Genomic DNA, 17,371 nt, shown 5'->3' on the forward strand with positions numbered 1-17,371 from the left:
GAGGCAAAATGATGTATCATCACAATAGATCTTAAGTTGTGGTTGTCGGTTAGAGAAACTCCCATAGCAGTATTTTGTATTTTTATATACATTTTAGAGTTTATATTGTATCTTTGCATACACACAGAGTCTTATGGGATTTCTAAATACACAGAGTTGATATCCATGATTTAAAAGCTTTTCTTTATATTGCATATATGTTATTGCTTTATATTCAAACGAGTTCAGTTCAGTTCAGTTCAGTTCAGACCAGGTTTGTTCTTTCAGTTTCTTTCAAGCTTATGTCTTGTTTTAGAATTCTCCTCGCATACTCGTACATTCAATGTACTGATGCCATTTGGCCTGCATCTTTTTATGATGTAAATATAGGTAACCAAGATCAACATCCAGCTCATCGTTGATTCTAGTTGAGCTCCAGAGTTATTGGTAAGCCTCCTTGCTTCCAGAGGATCCCTTTTATTGTTTCAGTATTTTAGTTCATTAGGATGTCGTGGGTCTTGTCCCGACATCCATCTCAGTTCTAGAGGCTTCATAGATAGACAGTCAGTTAGTCATTTGTCTTTACCTTGTTATTGACTTATGTTCAGATTTGAGTTGCCACTTTGGCCAAGTTAAATATTTATTTATAAAACATTATGAGTTTAGTTTGAGACAGTTGATTACCTTGCATTTGAATTCTTTTCTTAATGCTTAAAGTCTTCCGCTGAGTAAGTAAGTCAGGCCAAGGGTTCACTTGGGGCCAGCAATGGTTCTCAAGTGTTAGTCCCGCCCAGGGTGTAGGCTCGGGGTGTGACAATAGATCGCATTCTAAGTTGGATAGATTGAACAAATATTAAAGAGTGTAGATACATAACAGACAACTGATTTGTTACTGTCTATATAGCCTTTTAAATTTGAATAAAATTGATGATACTTTGAAAAACTTGATACATGCAAATGATACATTAAGTAGTGTTTATGTATCAAGTACATTTATATTGAACATGATAAAATTAATCGAAGATTCAACAACATTAAGATTATGTATCAACACCTTAAATATGAATATGATACATTGCATAAAACAAGGATAAATGGAGAATCAAATACAATGGAGAATCATATGTATCAGGAAAAAAGGGTAAAAATAAAAAAATAAAACAATGGAGAATATGAAAAGTACCTAATTTAGTGGTTTAGATGAAAAATGTAACTAATAAGATTGTGGAGTGAAATTAGGAGAGATTAAAGGAGTGAAAAAAGAAAGGAAAAAACGTGGCCGGGTTAAGGCTAAAATACTTATGTATCCGGCTGACTTGAGAATTGGGTGAAAATAAGGAATTTTGGAAATATTTTAAAATAGTAGGAAATAACGAAAATTATAAAAAAAATAAAGATGTGTATATTGGTAATTAATCCTAATAAATAAGGTAGCAATTTATGACAAATTCAATATCACTATGGGAAGTGAAACAATTTATATCCCCCTCCTATGTACATTTGAGTTATTAATAAATATGATGGTGGTTTATGCCAAATCCTATATCACTGGGGGAAGTGAAAAAGTTTATGTCCCCCTCCTATGTACATTTAATTTATTAATAAATAGAGAAAAAAATATAAAGTGACATTAAGTTGTTCCCAATTTTTAAAAAGACATTTTAACTTTGTCAGTGTTCTATTACCCATAAAACATTTCAAAATCACAATAAATACATACTTTTTACACAATCTGCATTCTCAATACTTGAGCGTGAGTCTCACCCAATATAATTACATATTTTTTCCAACCCATTTAGTAAAAATTGAATAAAATCTTGACTCATTCACATTTTAATCATGACCCGCTCCATTTAACCCTAAACCCCTTTCAAATTTTGACTCTAATCTCTCTCTTTGATGATCAAAGCCCTAAAGCATTTCAATAGTCACGATAAATTTGTTTTGCGGTGATAATTTCCTGAATTATGGAGTTAAAACAAAGAAATGAAGGCTCACATGTTAATTGCTTCTTGATTTGAATGCAGATTTCGGTTAAAAAATATTATTTTTATATAGTAGTATTTTTTGAAAAATCATCGTCTTTATAGTGATTTGTTGTTATTTTCTTCTTCTGCTAGCTATTATTCATGCGTATGTTGTGTTAGTTTAGGACTGATTTGAATTTGAATGTCTCTTCATTGATTTAGTTTTGAAATTTGTATGCAATTGCACTTTCAAGATTTACAAATTAGTTGTTCTCATAACTTTTAATTAAAACAAAAAAAAATAAAAAAATTGAAGCTAGTAAAGCTAGATGAAAATTCCATTGAGGATGGAGAATTATTTTTTTGTTGTAGATGGAAAGCTCTACAACATATATCAATGGAGGTTTTGGAGAAGATTGGAAGTGGGTGTTTTAATAAAGAAGAAAATTCAAATTGTCAGTGCCACGTGTCATTTTTACACTGATTTGGGGGGTGTATTTTTACTCCTCCACGCGCTTATCAAATGTGAGAACACAACTGCTGTGATAATGGGTCAAGAGTGTTTATTTATTGTGATTTGAAATAGTTTCAAGGGGTAATAGGACGCCGGTAAATTTTAGGTGTCTTTTTGAAAACTCAGGACAATTTTAAGTGTCATTTTATGTCTTTTTTCTAATAAATATGGTAGTGATTTATGTCAAATCCTATATCACTATGGAAAGTAAAAGTTTGGGTGGATAAATTTTATTTTTAAAAAATCTATGAATTCGTTGAACAATACTGGAGGTGATCCCATCGTAGCTCCATATAAAAGTCCAACAATCTACTACACTATCTATATATGCTGCCTTAGGGAGGATGACAATTTTGATATAGTATATGTATTACTTAGTTTTAAAGTCAATAATCCGAAGTAGTATCTACATAGTTCCATTTACATCTTCGACTGTTCCTTAATTATCACTCCCTCCGTCCTAAAATAAATGGAAGTTATAGAAATGTCACTAGTTTAGGAGTTAATTACTTAGATTTTGTAATGTTATGAATCTTATTAATTTTTTCTGCGTCTAGATATGTATAAATACATGTATTTCGGGATACACAAGGTTACAATTATGTGTTATTTATTTTTGATACACTATATCCAAGTGGATTTACATATATCTAGAATATAGATCAAATCTCTCTCGCCACTCTCCTATGTGTTTGGTATCCCAAATACATGCGATCCACACAAGATACATACAGATACATGTATCTAGTAGTGTGATTCGCACGTACCTAGGACAGGGGCGTATCTAGAGGGGGTGCCATGGGTTCACGTGAACCCATACTCCCCTCTCTAGATCATATATAGTAGTGTTATATTTTAAGAAAAATATTTAAATATAGATGTGTGAACCCACATTTAAAGTATCAAATAATAATAATATGATGATTGGGTATACCTCTCTAAGTGAGGATATCAATTATAATCTTATATCTATCTTGTCTTTTTGAGTAGCAACTCTCCAAGTGGTTATCGATTACTTTTTTTAAAATCAATTTTTGGACTCATGGTCATTGAGAAATAGTGTCCAAACAACATCCGAAATAAAACTATTTATTACCCAATCTGGCCCAAAAGTGACCGGATATAGGATTAACTTTCCTAATTGGCCCCTCAGTCATCTCGTTTTCCTTCTCTTCTTCCATTCTTTTCACCATAAGTGGTTATCGGTTACACTTTTGGTGTTTGAACTAATTTTTTTTGTTTTTTTCCTTAAAATTTTCAAAAATTTTAAGTGTGTTACATTGAAAATTCCTAAATAATTTAGCACTGTAAATTTTTTATATAATTAAATCAAATGTGTGCATTAAAATTTAAAACTAGTAGTATTATATATTTTGCACCTATAATTTTTAAAGTTTAATGGTTCATATTAAGAACTTAAAAGTCAAATTGATCAAATTTATATTTAAGATGTATTTTTTTCGTAATCGTGCACCCATTTTGCCGAAATCCTGGATACGCCTCTGACCTAGGATACATGACTATCTCGCTCGCTTCCCTCCTCACTCCCCATCCCCCCCCCCACCACCAAATATTTCAAAACTAAATTGGAAACTCAACAAATTATCCCTATAAATAAGACTCCTTGTAAACAGTAATAGTCACGCAATAACACCATTTTGACTTTCATTAGCCATGCACTCTATGACTTTCTCCCAATTCACTCCATCGATTGTATGGGCGTCACCTCCCCCTACAACCACCACCATACCCCGTTGCAAATCATTGCAAATGGTTTCTCCGGTCTCCGCGGTGGCTTCATCACCTATAGGGCCGCCTCCATCACGCCACCACGTAACTCACTCAATGCCACATGAAAAACTAGAAGTCTTCAAGTCATTAGAATCTTGGGTTTCTGAAAGTCTCCTTGATTTTCGCAAGCCCATAGAGAAATGTTGGCAGCCTAGTGAATTTCTCCCTGACCCTTCTCAAGGGTTCGATGGATTTAACGAAGAGGTTTGGGCACTAAGACAACGAGTTTTAGGGCTTCCCGACGAATATTTTGTTATGCTTGTGGGTAATATGCTAGCTGAGGATTCATTACCTACTTATCAAACCATGATTAATACGTGGGATGGAGTGCGTGATGAGACTGGGTCTAGTTCATGTCCATGGGCAATTTGGACTCGGTCATGGGCGGCTGAGGAGAATCGACATGGTGATTTACTACGAACTTACATTTATCTTTCGGGCAGAGTTGATATGATGATGATTGAGAAGACAATGCAATATACTATTCGAGCTGGAATGGTAATTGTAATTATCACAAAAATAAACTATCCCTTCTGTTATATGCATTTTGTACTCTTAAAATAAACTAACGATATCGTGTTTGTATATCTTATTAGGACAATGGAACAGAGAACAATCCATATATGGGCTTTGTGTATACATCATTTCAAGAGCGAGCAACATTTTTGTCGCATGGCAATATGGCTAGGCTAGCTAAAGAGGCCGGAGACCCTGTACTATCCCGTATATGTGGAACCATTGCAGCAGATGAGAAGCGGCATGAGAATGCCTACATAAAAATTGTTGAGAAATTGCTTGAAGTGGATCCAAATACAACTATGTTAGCCATTGCGAACATGATGAAGAAGAGAATTGTGATGCCACAACATCTCATGTATGATGGGCAAGATTCGAATTTATTTGAGAACTACTCCGCCGTTTCCCAAAGGCTAGGGGTTTACACAACTCGTGATTATGCTGAAATAGTAGAGTTTTTTATAACACGATGGAAATTGGAAAAGCTTGAAGGCTTGACAGGGGAAACGAGGAGTGCACAGGATTTTGTGTGCAAATTTCCTTACAGTTAGGAAGTTGGAAAATCGAGCCAAGAAAGTAGAGCCATGTCGAGTGAAATTTAGTTGGATTTTCAATAAAGAAGTGAGTGTTTAGATGAATTGATCATTTGAAAGAAGTATGTAAACCAAAAGCTTATCCTTTCACTAATAGCCTTTTTGGCTAAGCTATATTAATAAATCTATATTGATACGTCCTAGTGAAGTCTTGGAAGGGTAGAGGATGTAGCAAACCTTTACCTCTATTTTGCGGGGTAGAAAAGTTGTTTCAGATAAACCCTCAGCTCAAAAAAGTAGGAAAGTAAGAAAGGAAAAGAGAAAACAAAATAACAATGCACCAAATAAGTGTAGCAACAAATATTAATACACGGAGAAAAAACTATGAGATATCTAAATCATACTACTAGAAGTACAACAACATACTCGACTACCTATTACCCTTTTGTCTTAAACTCCCAACCCTCGACCTTCAAGAAGGTTTTTTCTATCTGGGGTCATGTCCTCAATCAGCTGAAATTGTGTCATATCCTGTCTAATCACCAACAATCAGTAGTATGACCTTGAAATTACAAAGCAAATTCTTATTTGTTTTTTAACATTACAAACAGCTTTACACAGTGAAGTCACAAGAGATCACACAAAATTCATTCTGTTCGGAATCTGTATGCCTGCTCTCTTTAAAAGTTCAGCAGAGGCATGCTTGGCCATTGATAGAACGTCTTCCTGTGCAGAAAAAAATTCCAATGTGACACTCAATTCACAGAATACATATTTAACCTAACAAAGTATATGAAACAGTATGATTATAAGTATGCAATATATACCTCGTCTACGGTTAAGATTTTCTTATCTTTCATAATCCAACAGCCGTTGCACATAACAGAGACGATATTCTCACTTCTCATGCAATAAACAAGGCTGGAAATGCTGCAAAAGTCATTAAAAGAAACTAGTATAACATTCTGGTGACCACTAAAAAGGCTGATATATCATAAACCGGAATAATTGAAAGTACAATATATCGAATGAAACCAATAAGAGAGAACAAGCTTACCGACTCCATACAAATTTACAAGGATAGTGTTATCCACAGATTGCTAACAGCTTAGTATAGTATTATATGTAGTTCAACGATATTCCGAGGTTTTATAGCTACATGGGCAACAAGTAAAACTAGAACGAAAGACGGAGGAAATTGAAATTATGATGTTACTGTTCCACAATTGAAATACTTGCAAAGATGAAAGTTTATGCACTGGCTAAGCTAGGTGGCACAGTTTCTCGAGTTACATTATTTGTGCTAGAGGGCATAAAAATTAGTACGAGTGGGAACTGAGGAACTGTGCCAATCAATATGAAAATCTAAGAAGCTCAACTTGTTAAGCAGGATATATGGACTGATTTAAATAGTTTGATATTGCACCAAAGGGTGTGGCCTAGTGGTTAATGAAGTGGGTTGAGAACCATGAGGTCTCAAGTTTAAATTCCCCCTGAGAGAAAAAATACTAGGTGATTTCTTCTCATCTGTCCTAGCCTTGGTGAACAAAGTTACCTTGTACTTGTTGCTGGTGAAGTGACACGTATCCCGTGGAATTAGTCGAGGCACACAGAAGCTGGCCCGAACACCACGGTTATCAAAAAAATAGTCTGATATTGATGGAACTTTTAGAAAATGCTTAGCACCAGAATGCATAAAACAAAATCAAAATGATTCACATACCAGTCATGAATTGGCATCATGGACCAAGAAGAAGGATTGATCACAACGATATCAGCCTGCAAAGTAGTTCATAATGAGTAAACCTGTAAGATGAAATCGGACAGCAGGAAAATCTCATCATAGATAGAATCAAGGTGTCCAACCTTCTTCCCAACCTCGAGCGAACCTATTTCCTTGTCCCAAAGTAGAGACTTGGCGCCATTTATTGTGGCCATCTTGAGGATTGTTTCAGCAGGCAAAGCTGTAGGATCAGTGGTTCCCGTGGAGAATACTTCACGCCCTTTGTTGATCAAAGAGGCCAGATACATCTCATCAACTACACCAAAATTACAACGGAGCATCACAAGAAATGTAGAAGTTCAAGAGACAGATAACATCGAGCATATGAATTTCGCTAATGAGAAGCAAGATAAATGGACAATACAAGGAAGCTGCTAAAGTCATTCTTGGATAGATGCGATATATTAGTAACATTTCTAAGCAATACAAAGTAAATGAATACCAAATATAGAAATGTGCCGGTAACACAGTACCATAGGGAGTTTAGACAATTATAACAGGCAATATATCAAGAATCGCAACACATCAATATATACCAATGCTCATTCTATTATTTGATGGTGCACCGTCTGTACCCAAGGATACACAAACACCAGCGCTGAGCATTTCCTTAATGGGGGCAAATCCAAGCATTCTCATTGCAGCAGCAGGACAATGCGATACTTTGACTCCAGCCTTTGCGAGACAATCAACCTGACAGAATAGCAGTGAACAAACAAAAATTTGAAAAATGGCTTATTATAGTAACAACTAGATATAATAATTATTTGAAAGAAAATAAACAGTAAACATTCTTGGTGAAAAAGAAGCGGCAATAAACATTATTTCCCAGGGAAGTCGAGATACTTTTAGCACTGCAACAAGACTGAATTTCGAAGTTGTATTGAGAACTAGTTGAGTTTTGCCCGACAATCTTTAGTTTACTTGATATGTAATGAGTGTATAATTATTCATAGAAGGGGCAATAAGAGCTTATGTTACTCTTTTCTTATCTCCGCATGTGAAACTGCCATGTTAAAAGAAACATTTCATCATCGTTTTCTTATTTAGATCTTTGCAAAGAAGAACACTCCCCTTCTTTAGGATGAGCAAAGACAGAAGACAAACACGAATTGGCATAACTTAAATACTTTTCTTGCTCAGGAAATGAACCAATCAGGCTTATTTAGTCAGCTTTCAGCAGCAAAAATTGAGGAACTTCAATTTCAAACAGTTAGCTGGAATAATTAAGAGATCATGGTGGTCGAACTGTGGGTTCTATCAAGGACGATGGTGAGGTGGAAATAATGGGGATAAAATGCAAAAATAGTGACACCAAGAATTTTACGGGGAAACCCTTTTGAATAAGGGGAAACCATGGGACAAGAGGAGCAAACTAATCCACTATAACAAGGAATATTACAGTGGTAATCACAAGTACAATACTTAATAGACTATTGCACATTCAAAAAAGAAAGAACAATCTTTTTGTTTTTTAACCTCACGATAGAATAGCTCACACTCTATTTTTCTTAACAAAATATGTTTTTATACAGTCTGGTATATCTCACTCTGCTCTCTAATACTCAGATATATTTATCTCACCTCACTCAATGTGGTGCATTAAACAAATAAGCTGTTGAGCTCCTTTTATAGGGAGAAAGTTGTCCATGATGGTGTCATGTCATCAGTGACATCACAATGACCACAAAAAAATCAGACTTGCGGATCTATTCTTCGACTTTCTCTTGCGAAATAAATATATGGTTGACAAAGTTGCAAGATTTGGATGCTGCAATATGCAGCAAATGTAGATTTTCTCACCTGAATCATGTAATATGGGGCTTGACCACACAAATCTCCCCCTCCAGTCCCATGCACTTAAAAGAGGTATTTCTATCTTCTTAGTTAGTACTAATGCCCACAACTTCTTTGCATAACCCAAACTTATCTTTTGGTATCACCTTGGTCAACATATCCACATAATTTTCACTTGTGTGAACCTTTTTGACATGAAATGATTCACTCTCCACTTGCTCATGAATCTAATTATATCTCAAGTCTATGTGTTTTGTTCTTTTATGGTACATGGAGTTCTTGCTCAAGTCTATTGTACTCTGATTGTCACAATAGACAGCATACTCTATTTGATGCAATCAAAGTTCTTGAAGGAATCGCTTGAGCCATATCATCTCCTTGCCAACTTCAGTAACCACCATTTTCTATTATAGATCTCACCTGTCATATTGGCAAATGTGTATCCCTTAAGATTGGATCTGATCCTCCAAACCACAAGCATTCATTTGAAATTCCTCTCAGATACCTGAGTATCCACTTCAGGTTTCCCAATGCTCTTTTCCTGGATTTTCAAGAAACATGCTAAGGGCATCTCCAACCCAAACACCAAATTTATACAGCACTATTTTAGTGTAAATCAACTCCAACCCACTGCACCAAATTTTATACCAAAAATAAATATTTTTCTCTCTTCATTATTATATTATTATTTCTTATTTCATTTATATTTTCTTATTTTATAAAACAAATTCTTTCTAAAACATTCACCATATATAATTCATATTATTTTCTTTTATAGTTGTTTCATATAAAACTATTTGTTTGAATGTTTATTATTTTCGGTTATTTTTAAGTACATTGTATTATTTGTTTAATAATTTATCTATTTGCATTTTTATTTTTGTGAAGGTTAATTGTAGTTGTATCCAAATATAATTTATACTAGAATTAACATAAATTTAATTTTTTAGAAAAAGGCATATATAGAAATATTAATTTATAAAAAAAGCTAACTTTTATATCCAAAATTAATATTATAAAAGCCCCCAAGGCCTAGCTCAAGTGGCAAAAGGTGGAGGATTTGTGGCTTAGGTCGCAGGTTCAAGCCCCACACCATGCAAAGCGAAGCCTGGTATTTAAGTGGAGAAGGGTAGAGGGGCGGGCCCATTATCCACCGAGTTTTAGAAAGGCTGTGATTGGTCCAAAGGGCGGGTCACAGACGGATTTCTCGGTTATCAAAAAAAAAATTAATATTATAAAAATATTACATAAAAATAATTAAATATAAAAGAGATTTAATTAAAACATACAATTTATATAATGTTTAATTAAAATTTTTGTATAATGAAATAATATTAAAGTATTCAATAAAGTGAATTGGTGTGATGAATAGTGTTACACCAAATTTGGGGTAACACTATTCACACACCAAAATGGTGTAAAATTTGGTGTTGGGTTGGAGCTCCAAAACACCAAATTTTACACCATTTTGGTGTGTGAATAGTGTTACACCAAATTTGGTGTAACACTATTCACACACCAAAATGGTGTAAAATTTGGTGTTTTGGAGCTCCAACCCAACACCAAATTTTACACCAAATAAGAATTATGTAAAATTTGGTGTTGGGTTGGAGCTCCAAAACACCAAATTTTACACCAAATAAGAATTATGTAAAATTTGGTGTTGGGTTGGAGCTCCAAAACACCAAATTTTACACCAAATAAGAATTATGTAAAATTTGGTGTTGGGTTGGAGCTCCAAAACACCAAATTTTACACCATTTTGGTGTGTGAATAGTGTTACACCAAATTTGGTGTAACACTATTCACACACCAAAATGGTGTAAAATTTGGTGTTGGGTTGGAGCTCCAAAACACCAAATTTTACACCAAATAAGAATTATGTAAAATTTGGTGTTGGGTTGGAGCTCCAAAACACCAAATTTTACACCAAATAAGAATTATGTAAAATTTGGTGTTGGGTTGGAGATGGTCTAACAACACTGGCTGCATGAGCAATATCAGGTTTAGTATATATCATTGGATACCTTACACTTGTGACAATGGAGGAATATGGAACTTTGTCCATGCTCTCTTTTCCCCCCTTGTTGCAGGACACATCTTCTTGCTCAACTTCATATGACCGAACAGAGGTGTGCTAACAAGCTGAACATTCTTCATGTTAAATCACTCTAATACACATTTAATGTACTTCTCTTATGACAAATAAAGTTTTATTTCATCTCTGAGACTAGTAATCCTCATGTCCACAATTTGCTTAGCATGACCCAAGTCTTTCATAGCAAAAAAACTTACATTACTGTTTCTTCAACTCGCCAATTCTGGAAGTATTCTTGCCCACAATCAACATATCATCCACATATAGCAAGAGGATGATAAAATCATCATCGGAAAATCTTTGTACAAACACACAATGATCAGAGGAAGTCTACTTGTAGACTTGCTACCCCATAACTGATTCAAACTTCTTGTACCACTTAGGAGCTTGTTATAAGCCGTAGAGATCCTTTTTAAGTTTACAATTTACCTTTTACCTTGAAGCCCTCATGTTGTTCCATATAAATCTCTTCTAGATCACCATGAAGAAAAGGCATCTTCACATCCATCTGCTCAATTTCTAAATCAAGACTAGGAGCCAAACCAAGAACTGTTACGAATGGATGACAATTACACAATAGGAGAAAATATTTCATTAAAGTCAATATATATGAGCAATTTCAGGCTTTAGTTGATAGAGCAATAGGAAAGAAGTTGAAATGTATTCGTATTGATAACAGTGGTGAATATTGTGGACCGTTTGATGAATATTGTAAGCAACACAGTACTGGACACCAGAAGACTTTTCCTAAGATTCCTCAGCTTAATGGTTTGGCAGAGAGGATGAACATGACCTTGATGGAAAAAGTTGGATGTTGCTTTCAGAAGCAAAGTAGCCAGTCTCCTTTTGGGGTGAGGCTCTATTGACCGGTGCACATGTTAAGCATATCTCTTGTTGTTACTTTGAAAAGTGATGTTCAAAACAGAGTTTGGTATGACAAGGATGTCTCTTATTGTTACTCGGAATAGTTGAACACAATCTTACTTTACCTCTTTATATAGTGTTGATTATGGAGAGTTAGTTATGAATTTAGTACATGCAAACATGTATTGAGATGGTTAAGGAAGAAGGGGTAATGGTGGATGTGTGAGAATTACGTGGGGGAGTGGGGGTGAGATGCAAACGAGTTGTGGGATTGGGGAGGGAAACAACTGAATTGAAGAGAGAGAAAGATTTGAATTGTTAATGTCCCATTAATTGAGGAGATATAATTTTAAGATAATCATTCAATACCATATTTAATGGGATTGTATATCTGATTTAACTTTCCCTTTTAAAATATATGGTATTATATGTAATATTTTTAAACTAGAGGTAAAATATGTATATATGGTAGTGAAGTATGTCTAGATAGGTAGTTTTTCCCAAAAAATATCCATTTTCTTTCCTCTTGCTTTTAGTCAGCCATGTTACCAAGAAACAAACTCGAACAAGATACACAAATTTAGCTGGCCGAACTAGCTAAGACAGATAGATCAAATAATAGGGAAATAAGCTTATATATACCTCTTTCTCATTGACCCAAACAGTATGTGCTGCCAACAAATTGTTCTGCAGGAACTTGATCTTCTCGAGATATGTAACAGTTCCATTATCAACTCCTCGCGTTTCAACAATCAGTTGATTTTCATACGGTATCTCCGCAATATGCTGAAATAGTTGAGACATTAAGACATCAGTAGAGTTGACAAATCCTTTTAACACTTATTCGTCTTGCATACAACATTCTTTTACATATTCTCCTTTAAGGGGCAGCAGAACGACAAAACCTCGTTTATCTGTTGAAATGCATCTTCTTTGATACAAGAACATATTGATTTAAATTCATGAATGCCAACGGGTTGGAAATGAGAAAAAGACTATCATTAACAACCATTTACTAGACGTCACAGTAGGGGAAAACTCTGAAATCTCACTAGTAGCAGAGCCGTCTGCAGAGGACATACAGGATCAGTAAAGCAGAACATATTCGTCCAGTATACAAATTCTCATTTTCTATTAACTCATACTGACGTTAGTAAAATGCGTAAACATGGTTAAATTTGACGATGACTAAAGACCATTTTCTCTTTATTTCATTGATAGAAACCTTGTATACATATAAATCTTGTATTGTATTTTAGTTGAGAGAGAGATATACCATGTGAATCCCGGTTTCTAGTTCTTTTGCTGTGTCTCTCGTCTCAGTAAGTAACTGATCAGTTGAATTCATGATTTGCCTTATCCCAAGCCACACTTTGATACGTCCATCTGCTGTATTGTGGTGTTTCATAAACAGATCCTTCTGTGACTGCATCCTTGAAATAACATTACATTCGTAACTTTAAGCAACAAACATTTTTCAAATTAGCAACTCTGAAGTAACATTACCAAGCTTCATCTGGCAGTTAAAGAGCTAATGAAAAAATTTCAAGCTAAATGATTTCAATACAAGAATCAAGAAATGAATTGGTTCAAGGAATGCTGGAAGCAACAAAACAATGTCTATTAAATGCTTGAAAATTTAGTCGAACACATTTCGAAAGTGAAACTTCAAACTTAGCCAACCTTAATACACTCCTCAGTAGTCCTAGCTGCCCATGAAGCTGGCAAACCCTCACCATAGTCCATAATTGACTCGGCCAAACACGCACGCAAGCCTAATACTTCTACTGCACTTGCCATTCCAGACACATGCTGCCCTCCTGCTTCGGCAAAGCATGTAACCTGATTCCATCAACAACAAACATAAATACATCGGATTTAAGTTATATGCACAAACAATGTAAATTATGCACTATCCGTGTAATTAACCTGTTATATATAGCAATGTATTGTATTGTATCATTTTGATGAATACAATATTTGGATAGATTATATCATTTTCATTTTGAATGACAAACCAACCAAAAAAATTAGGCTACAGAGTAGAGCTATTATTAAAAGATGAAATAAGATCATTAGATAATAAGTTAAGACAAAATGAGCAATCACGTCAAATATTATTTAAGTAACAATCAAAACAAACATTGCATATGAACTAACAATACAATACGTTAAACCATCCAAACAAGTTGTATAGGGAATTACCTTCTAAGTGACTCAAGTTTGTAAACATTGTTTACACGCCAGTACATAGAACTTAAACTCAAACAAATTTATCTACAACATGTATAGTTCAGACAACTATTGACTGCAATTTCACTTACACCAGAGTGAATAAGTTCGATTCCGCAGAGTAAAGTGGAAATGAATGAATCTTCTTCCGTCATGTTGGACTCGTAAGGCCAAATGCGATCATGTAACCATGTCAACAAATCCACATCATCAGCTATTCCTCTCGCTAATTGTTGAGACGTGTGAACATGTGTGTTTATCAAACCTAAACAAAAAAAATTGTAAGTACCAAGAACTGTAATTCAGTGAATGAAAATACTGATCCAACATTCATATCAAAATTAAACATTTCAAATTTGTGACAGTGGTAGACACACATCTATAATTTTTTTCTTAATAATAGAGCAGTAAGTTGTGCTTAGCTTATATCGCAAGAATGCTTTTAGAAAAAATATATTTTTTACACTCTAAAAGGAACTTCTGGTGCTACTCAAAAACACTTCATTTTCTTAAACTTGATCAAACACTTAAACTCACTAAACTATTTTTTTTTATTTAAAAAGAACATTTTTGGTTTCTCAAAAGCTTGATCAAAGAAGCTATTAGACTAATGGAATAGAGATCCTAATGTGGCATAATACACAATAGGACGCCACATTAGAACAAAATTGTCATGTAGGACGTCACATAAGACTGTCTATTTGTTCAATTTTATACAAGTTTTAAGTAGTGCACGCTCAAAATTAGAAGACATAGACCGCTGATCCAAGTTAAAAGACATTGATATATTAAGCCAAAAAAATATATATCCTAGAAATTTACATGACTATAAATCTATAAAAAGAGTGAAATAAAAAGTTCAAATTTAAATTGTTACACATTTTTAAACAGAAAAAAACTGTCAGTAATTTGGAACAGAGGATTAAGTTGGTAAAGTGATAAATACTTCCCCTGTTTCGTTTATATGACACAGTTGAAACTTTTAAACTTTACACAGAGAGTTTTGAACTTTTAATAAAATTTATATATTTAAAAACTACGTACTATTATCAATCACAATCATTAACAACTTAAATATCTAAAAGAAAACTTAATTAACTCTGTGAATTCTAAGTGTGTCACATGAATTGAGAAGCAGGAAAGACCTGGGAGGAGAATTTGTCCGCGGAGGTCAATGAGTTGATGTGAGATAGAAGTAAATTGAGTGAGAATGTTGATGGATTTGCCAATGGCTATAATTGAGTTGTGTTGTATAACAATTGCTCCATCTACGAAAACGTGGTCATGAGAATCCATGGTAACAATGATAGCATTGTTGAGAATGAGAATTGTATTTGTTGCTTCCATTTTGACTAAACCAATGCTGGTGTGCAATTCAAAGTCAAAAATGTTATCTGAGGAGGAGGAGGAGTTGATGTGCAATTCAAAGTCAAAAATATGGATGATAAAACAATTAATTGTTTATGTGTAGTTTGAACACAAAGGCATGTGGAAGTGTGGACGTTAACTTCAATGAAATGTGTAGTACTCTCTCCATTCGTTTCATATTAGTTGATCAGCTATGAAAAATAGTAGTCTATCTTAATAAACTAGATAATATTGGCAACACTTCTCGTGTTTCCAAATGATTTTTGGTTGTTGCGTAAAGTCTTATTCGCATAAATGAAGTCACTAAACTAAGTAGAGAGTGCAATTTCCAAGTGATAAGGTTGGCTTTTAAAGGGGCAAGTTGATTCCAGATAAGATGTTTAATAAAAGACTGACATATCATATAAGCATGTGTTGACAAGTAATAGAGGATCGTACTGATATCCTCCGAGCTTTGCAACAGTCCTTATTTATACTTCTTTAGAATGGCAATTACTTTTGAACGAAGAAACTTTTCCTTCAACTAATGTTAACTAATTATACATTGAGAATGAAATCTCAAGCAAAAAGGTCATTTTCAGCAAACATGATTAATTATGTCAATAAGATACAACTCCTTAAAAAATGTCTGATAGTTTAAATACATCAATTTTGCCAATAACATAATTGCTATAACAACGCATACATCTGTGAATGAACTAATATTCTCTAAACTGGAAAAAAATTCATTCTAACAATGAAACGGAAACTTGTCATGCGGAATTAATTAATTAGTAGTAGGGGCTGTACGGCTTCTTCTGGAAAGCCTCTTCAAGTGTTATGCCTCTTCATTTTTAGTATTCTACACAAAGAAAATGTCATCACAACTAAGGGTGGAATACAACAGATCTTAACATGTATAATCTACTCTCTTTTAGAAAAGAGAGGAGTGTAGTCCTTGTGGCTCAACACTGTCATTAGGTGGCATCATATACAGATGAACCATCCATTTAGCCACTTCTAATTTTGTAAAATTTAAAAACAAACTTGGAAATTACTCAATCGAGTGCCCATCGATATGAACCCAAAATTTTATCCAGGTAAGTCCCTAAACACATAATTTTCAAGTGTAACAAAAATGTCTTTACAACCACCTCAAAATTATGGCTAATCAAAAGCAAAATGTGTCTTTTCCTTCCTTTTACATATATAAATAGCTATGTTGTGGTGGCTTAACAGAATGTCTAATTTAATCCTAATATTAATCTTTGAACATCAATAAAGACATCGTTAAATACAAAGGTTACTATGTGGACCACCGCTTTCGTAACTGATGACAATTTCTACTTAACAATCAACATTAAAGTTTAGTTCGTTTTATTTTTCATTCCGACTTCTCATGTGAAGGGAAAACACTTAACACAAGAAATCAGATCTAAAAAAATGAAGAGGAAGGCAGGGAAAGAAGAAAAAATTACCTTGAAATTGAAGAGTACTTGAAAAGATTGAAGAGGAAATAGTAGTAGCTGAAGAACCTTGAAGAGAAATAGCTCCGTCTTTTTCCTTTTCAATAGATGAAGGAAGATAAGGACACACAACCACGTGGAGTAAGCAGAATGTGGGACAACAGGTTGAATTTACCACAATACCCTCAGCTAATAAAAAAAGACCACAAGCAGACATAATTATACCCACTCTTCTAATATACTAGAAAGAAGGGATAAGGGTCTGAAAAATACCCCAACTTTGGTCGAATTTGCTGTTGCGATACTAAACTTTCATGAGGACCTATTACCTCCCTAGACTATTTAATACCGTATTTTAAACATATATATTTGTCCACGTGGACATAAAAAATAATGTAAAATTATAAATAGTAATGTGTCCACGTGGACACATATATACCTTTAAAATACACTATTAAATAGTTCAGGGGGTAAAAAAAACATA

The 17,371-nt window shown here is 34.2% G+C and overlaps 2 protein-coding genes across 7 annotated transcripts in view; one reads left to right on the forward strand and one right to left on the reverse strand.

Moving 5' to 3' along the window:
• The window catches only part of LOC102603594 (5-methylthioadenosine/S-adenosylhomocysteine deaminase-like), a 17,907-nt gene extending 912 nt beyond the window's left edge, over window positions 1-16,995 (reverse strand). Inside the window, exons 1-11 of one of the 6 annotated variants that reach the window (XM_006363715.2) lie at window positions 16,900-16,995; window positions 15,220-15,437; window positions 14,167-14,339; window positions 13,526-13,684; window positions 13,119-13,268; window positions 12,485-12,628; window positions 7,659-7,776; window positions 7,167-7,339; window positions 7,024-7,079; window positions 6,128-6,230; window positions 5,623-6,026 (exon numbers count right to left, since the gene is read on the reverse strand). In XM_006363715.2, coding sequence (XP_006363777.1) covers window positions 5,937-6,026; window positions 6,128-6,230; window positions 7,024-7,079; window positions 7,167-7,339; window positions 7,659-7,776; window positions 12,485-12,628; window positions 13,119-13,268; window positions 13,526-13,684; window positions 14,167-14,339; window positions 15,220-15,421 — 1,368 coding nt within the window. In that variant the 5' untranslated portion in view covers window positions 15,422-15,437; window positions 16,900-16,995 and the 3' untranslated portion in view covers window positions 5,623-5,936. Of the gene's footprint in view, window positions 1-5,622; window positions 6,027-6,126; window positions 6,231-6,855; window positions 6,951-7,023; window positions 7,080-7,166; window positions 7,340-7,619; window positions 7,777-12,484; window positions 12,629-13,118; window positions 13,269-13,525; window positions 13,685-14,166; window positions 14,340-15,219; window positions 15,469-16,899 lie in introns of those variants that run through there. The other 5 variants (XM_006363714.2, XM_015303612.1, XM_015303615.1 and 2 more) reach the window with 5 other exon arrangements.
• On the forward strand, window positions 4,118-5,389 carry LOC102603254 (stearoyl-[acyl-carrier-protein] 9-desaturase 6, chloroplastic-like). Its single transcript, XM_015303617.1, has 2 exons — window positions 4,118-4,749; window positions 4,848-5,389. The coding sequence occupies exons 1-2, from the start codon at window positions 4,135-4,137 to the stop codon at window positions 5,316-5,318; spliced, it is 1,086 nt and encodes a 361-aa protein (XP_015159103.1). The 5' UTR covers window positions 4,118-4,134; the 3' UTR covers window positions 5,319-5,389.
• Window positions 16,996-17,371: the final 376 nt, after the last annotated feature.

This window comes from Solanum tuberosum, unplaced genomic scaffold, assembly GCF_000226075.1.
Source record: "Solanum tuberosum cultivar DM 1-3 516 R44 unplaced genomic scaffold, SolTub_3.0 scf00457, whole genome shotgun sequence".
Lineage (NCBI taxonomy): Eukaryota > Viridiplantae > Streptophyta > Magnoliopsida > Solanales > Solanaceae > Solanum > Solanum tuberosum.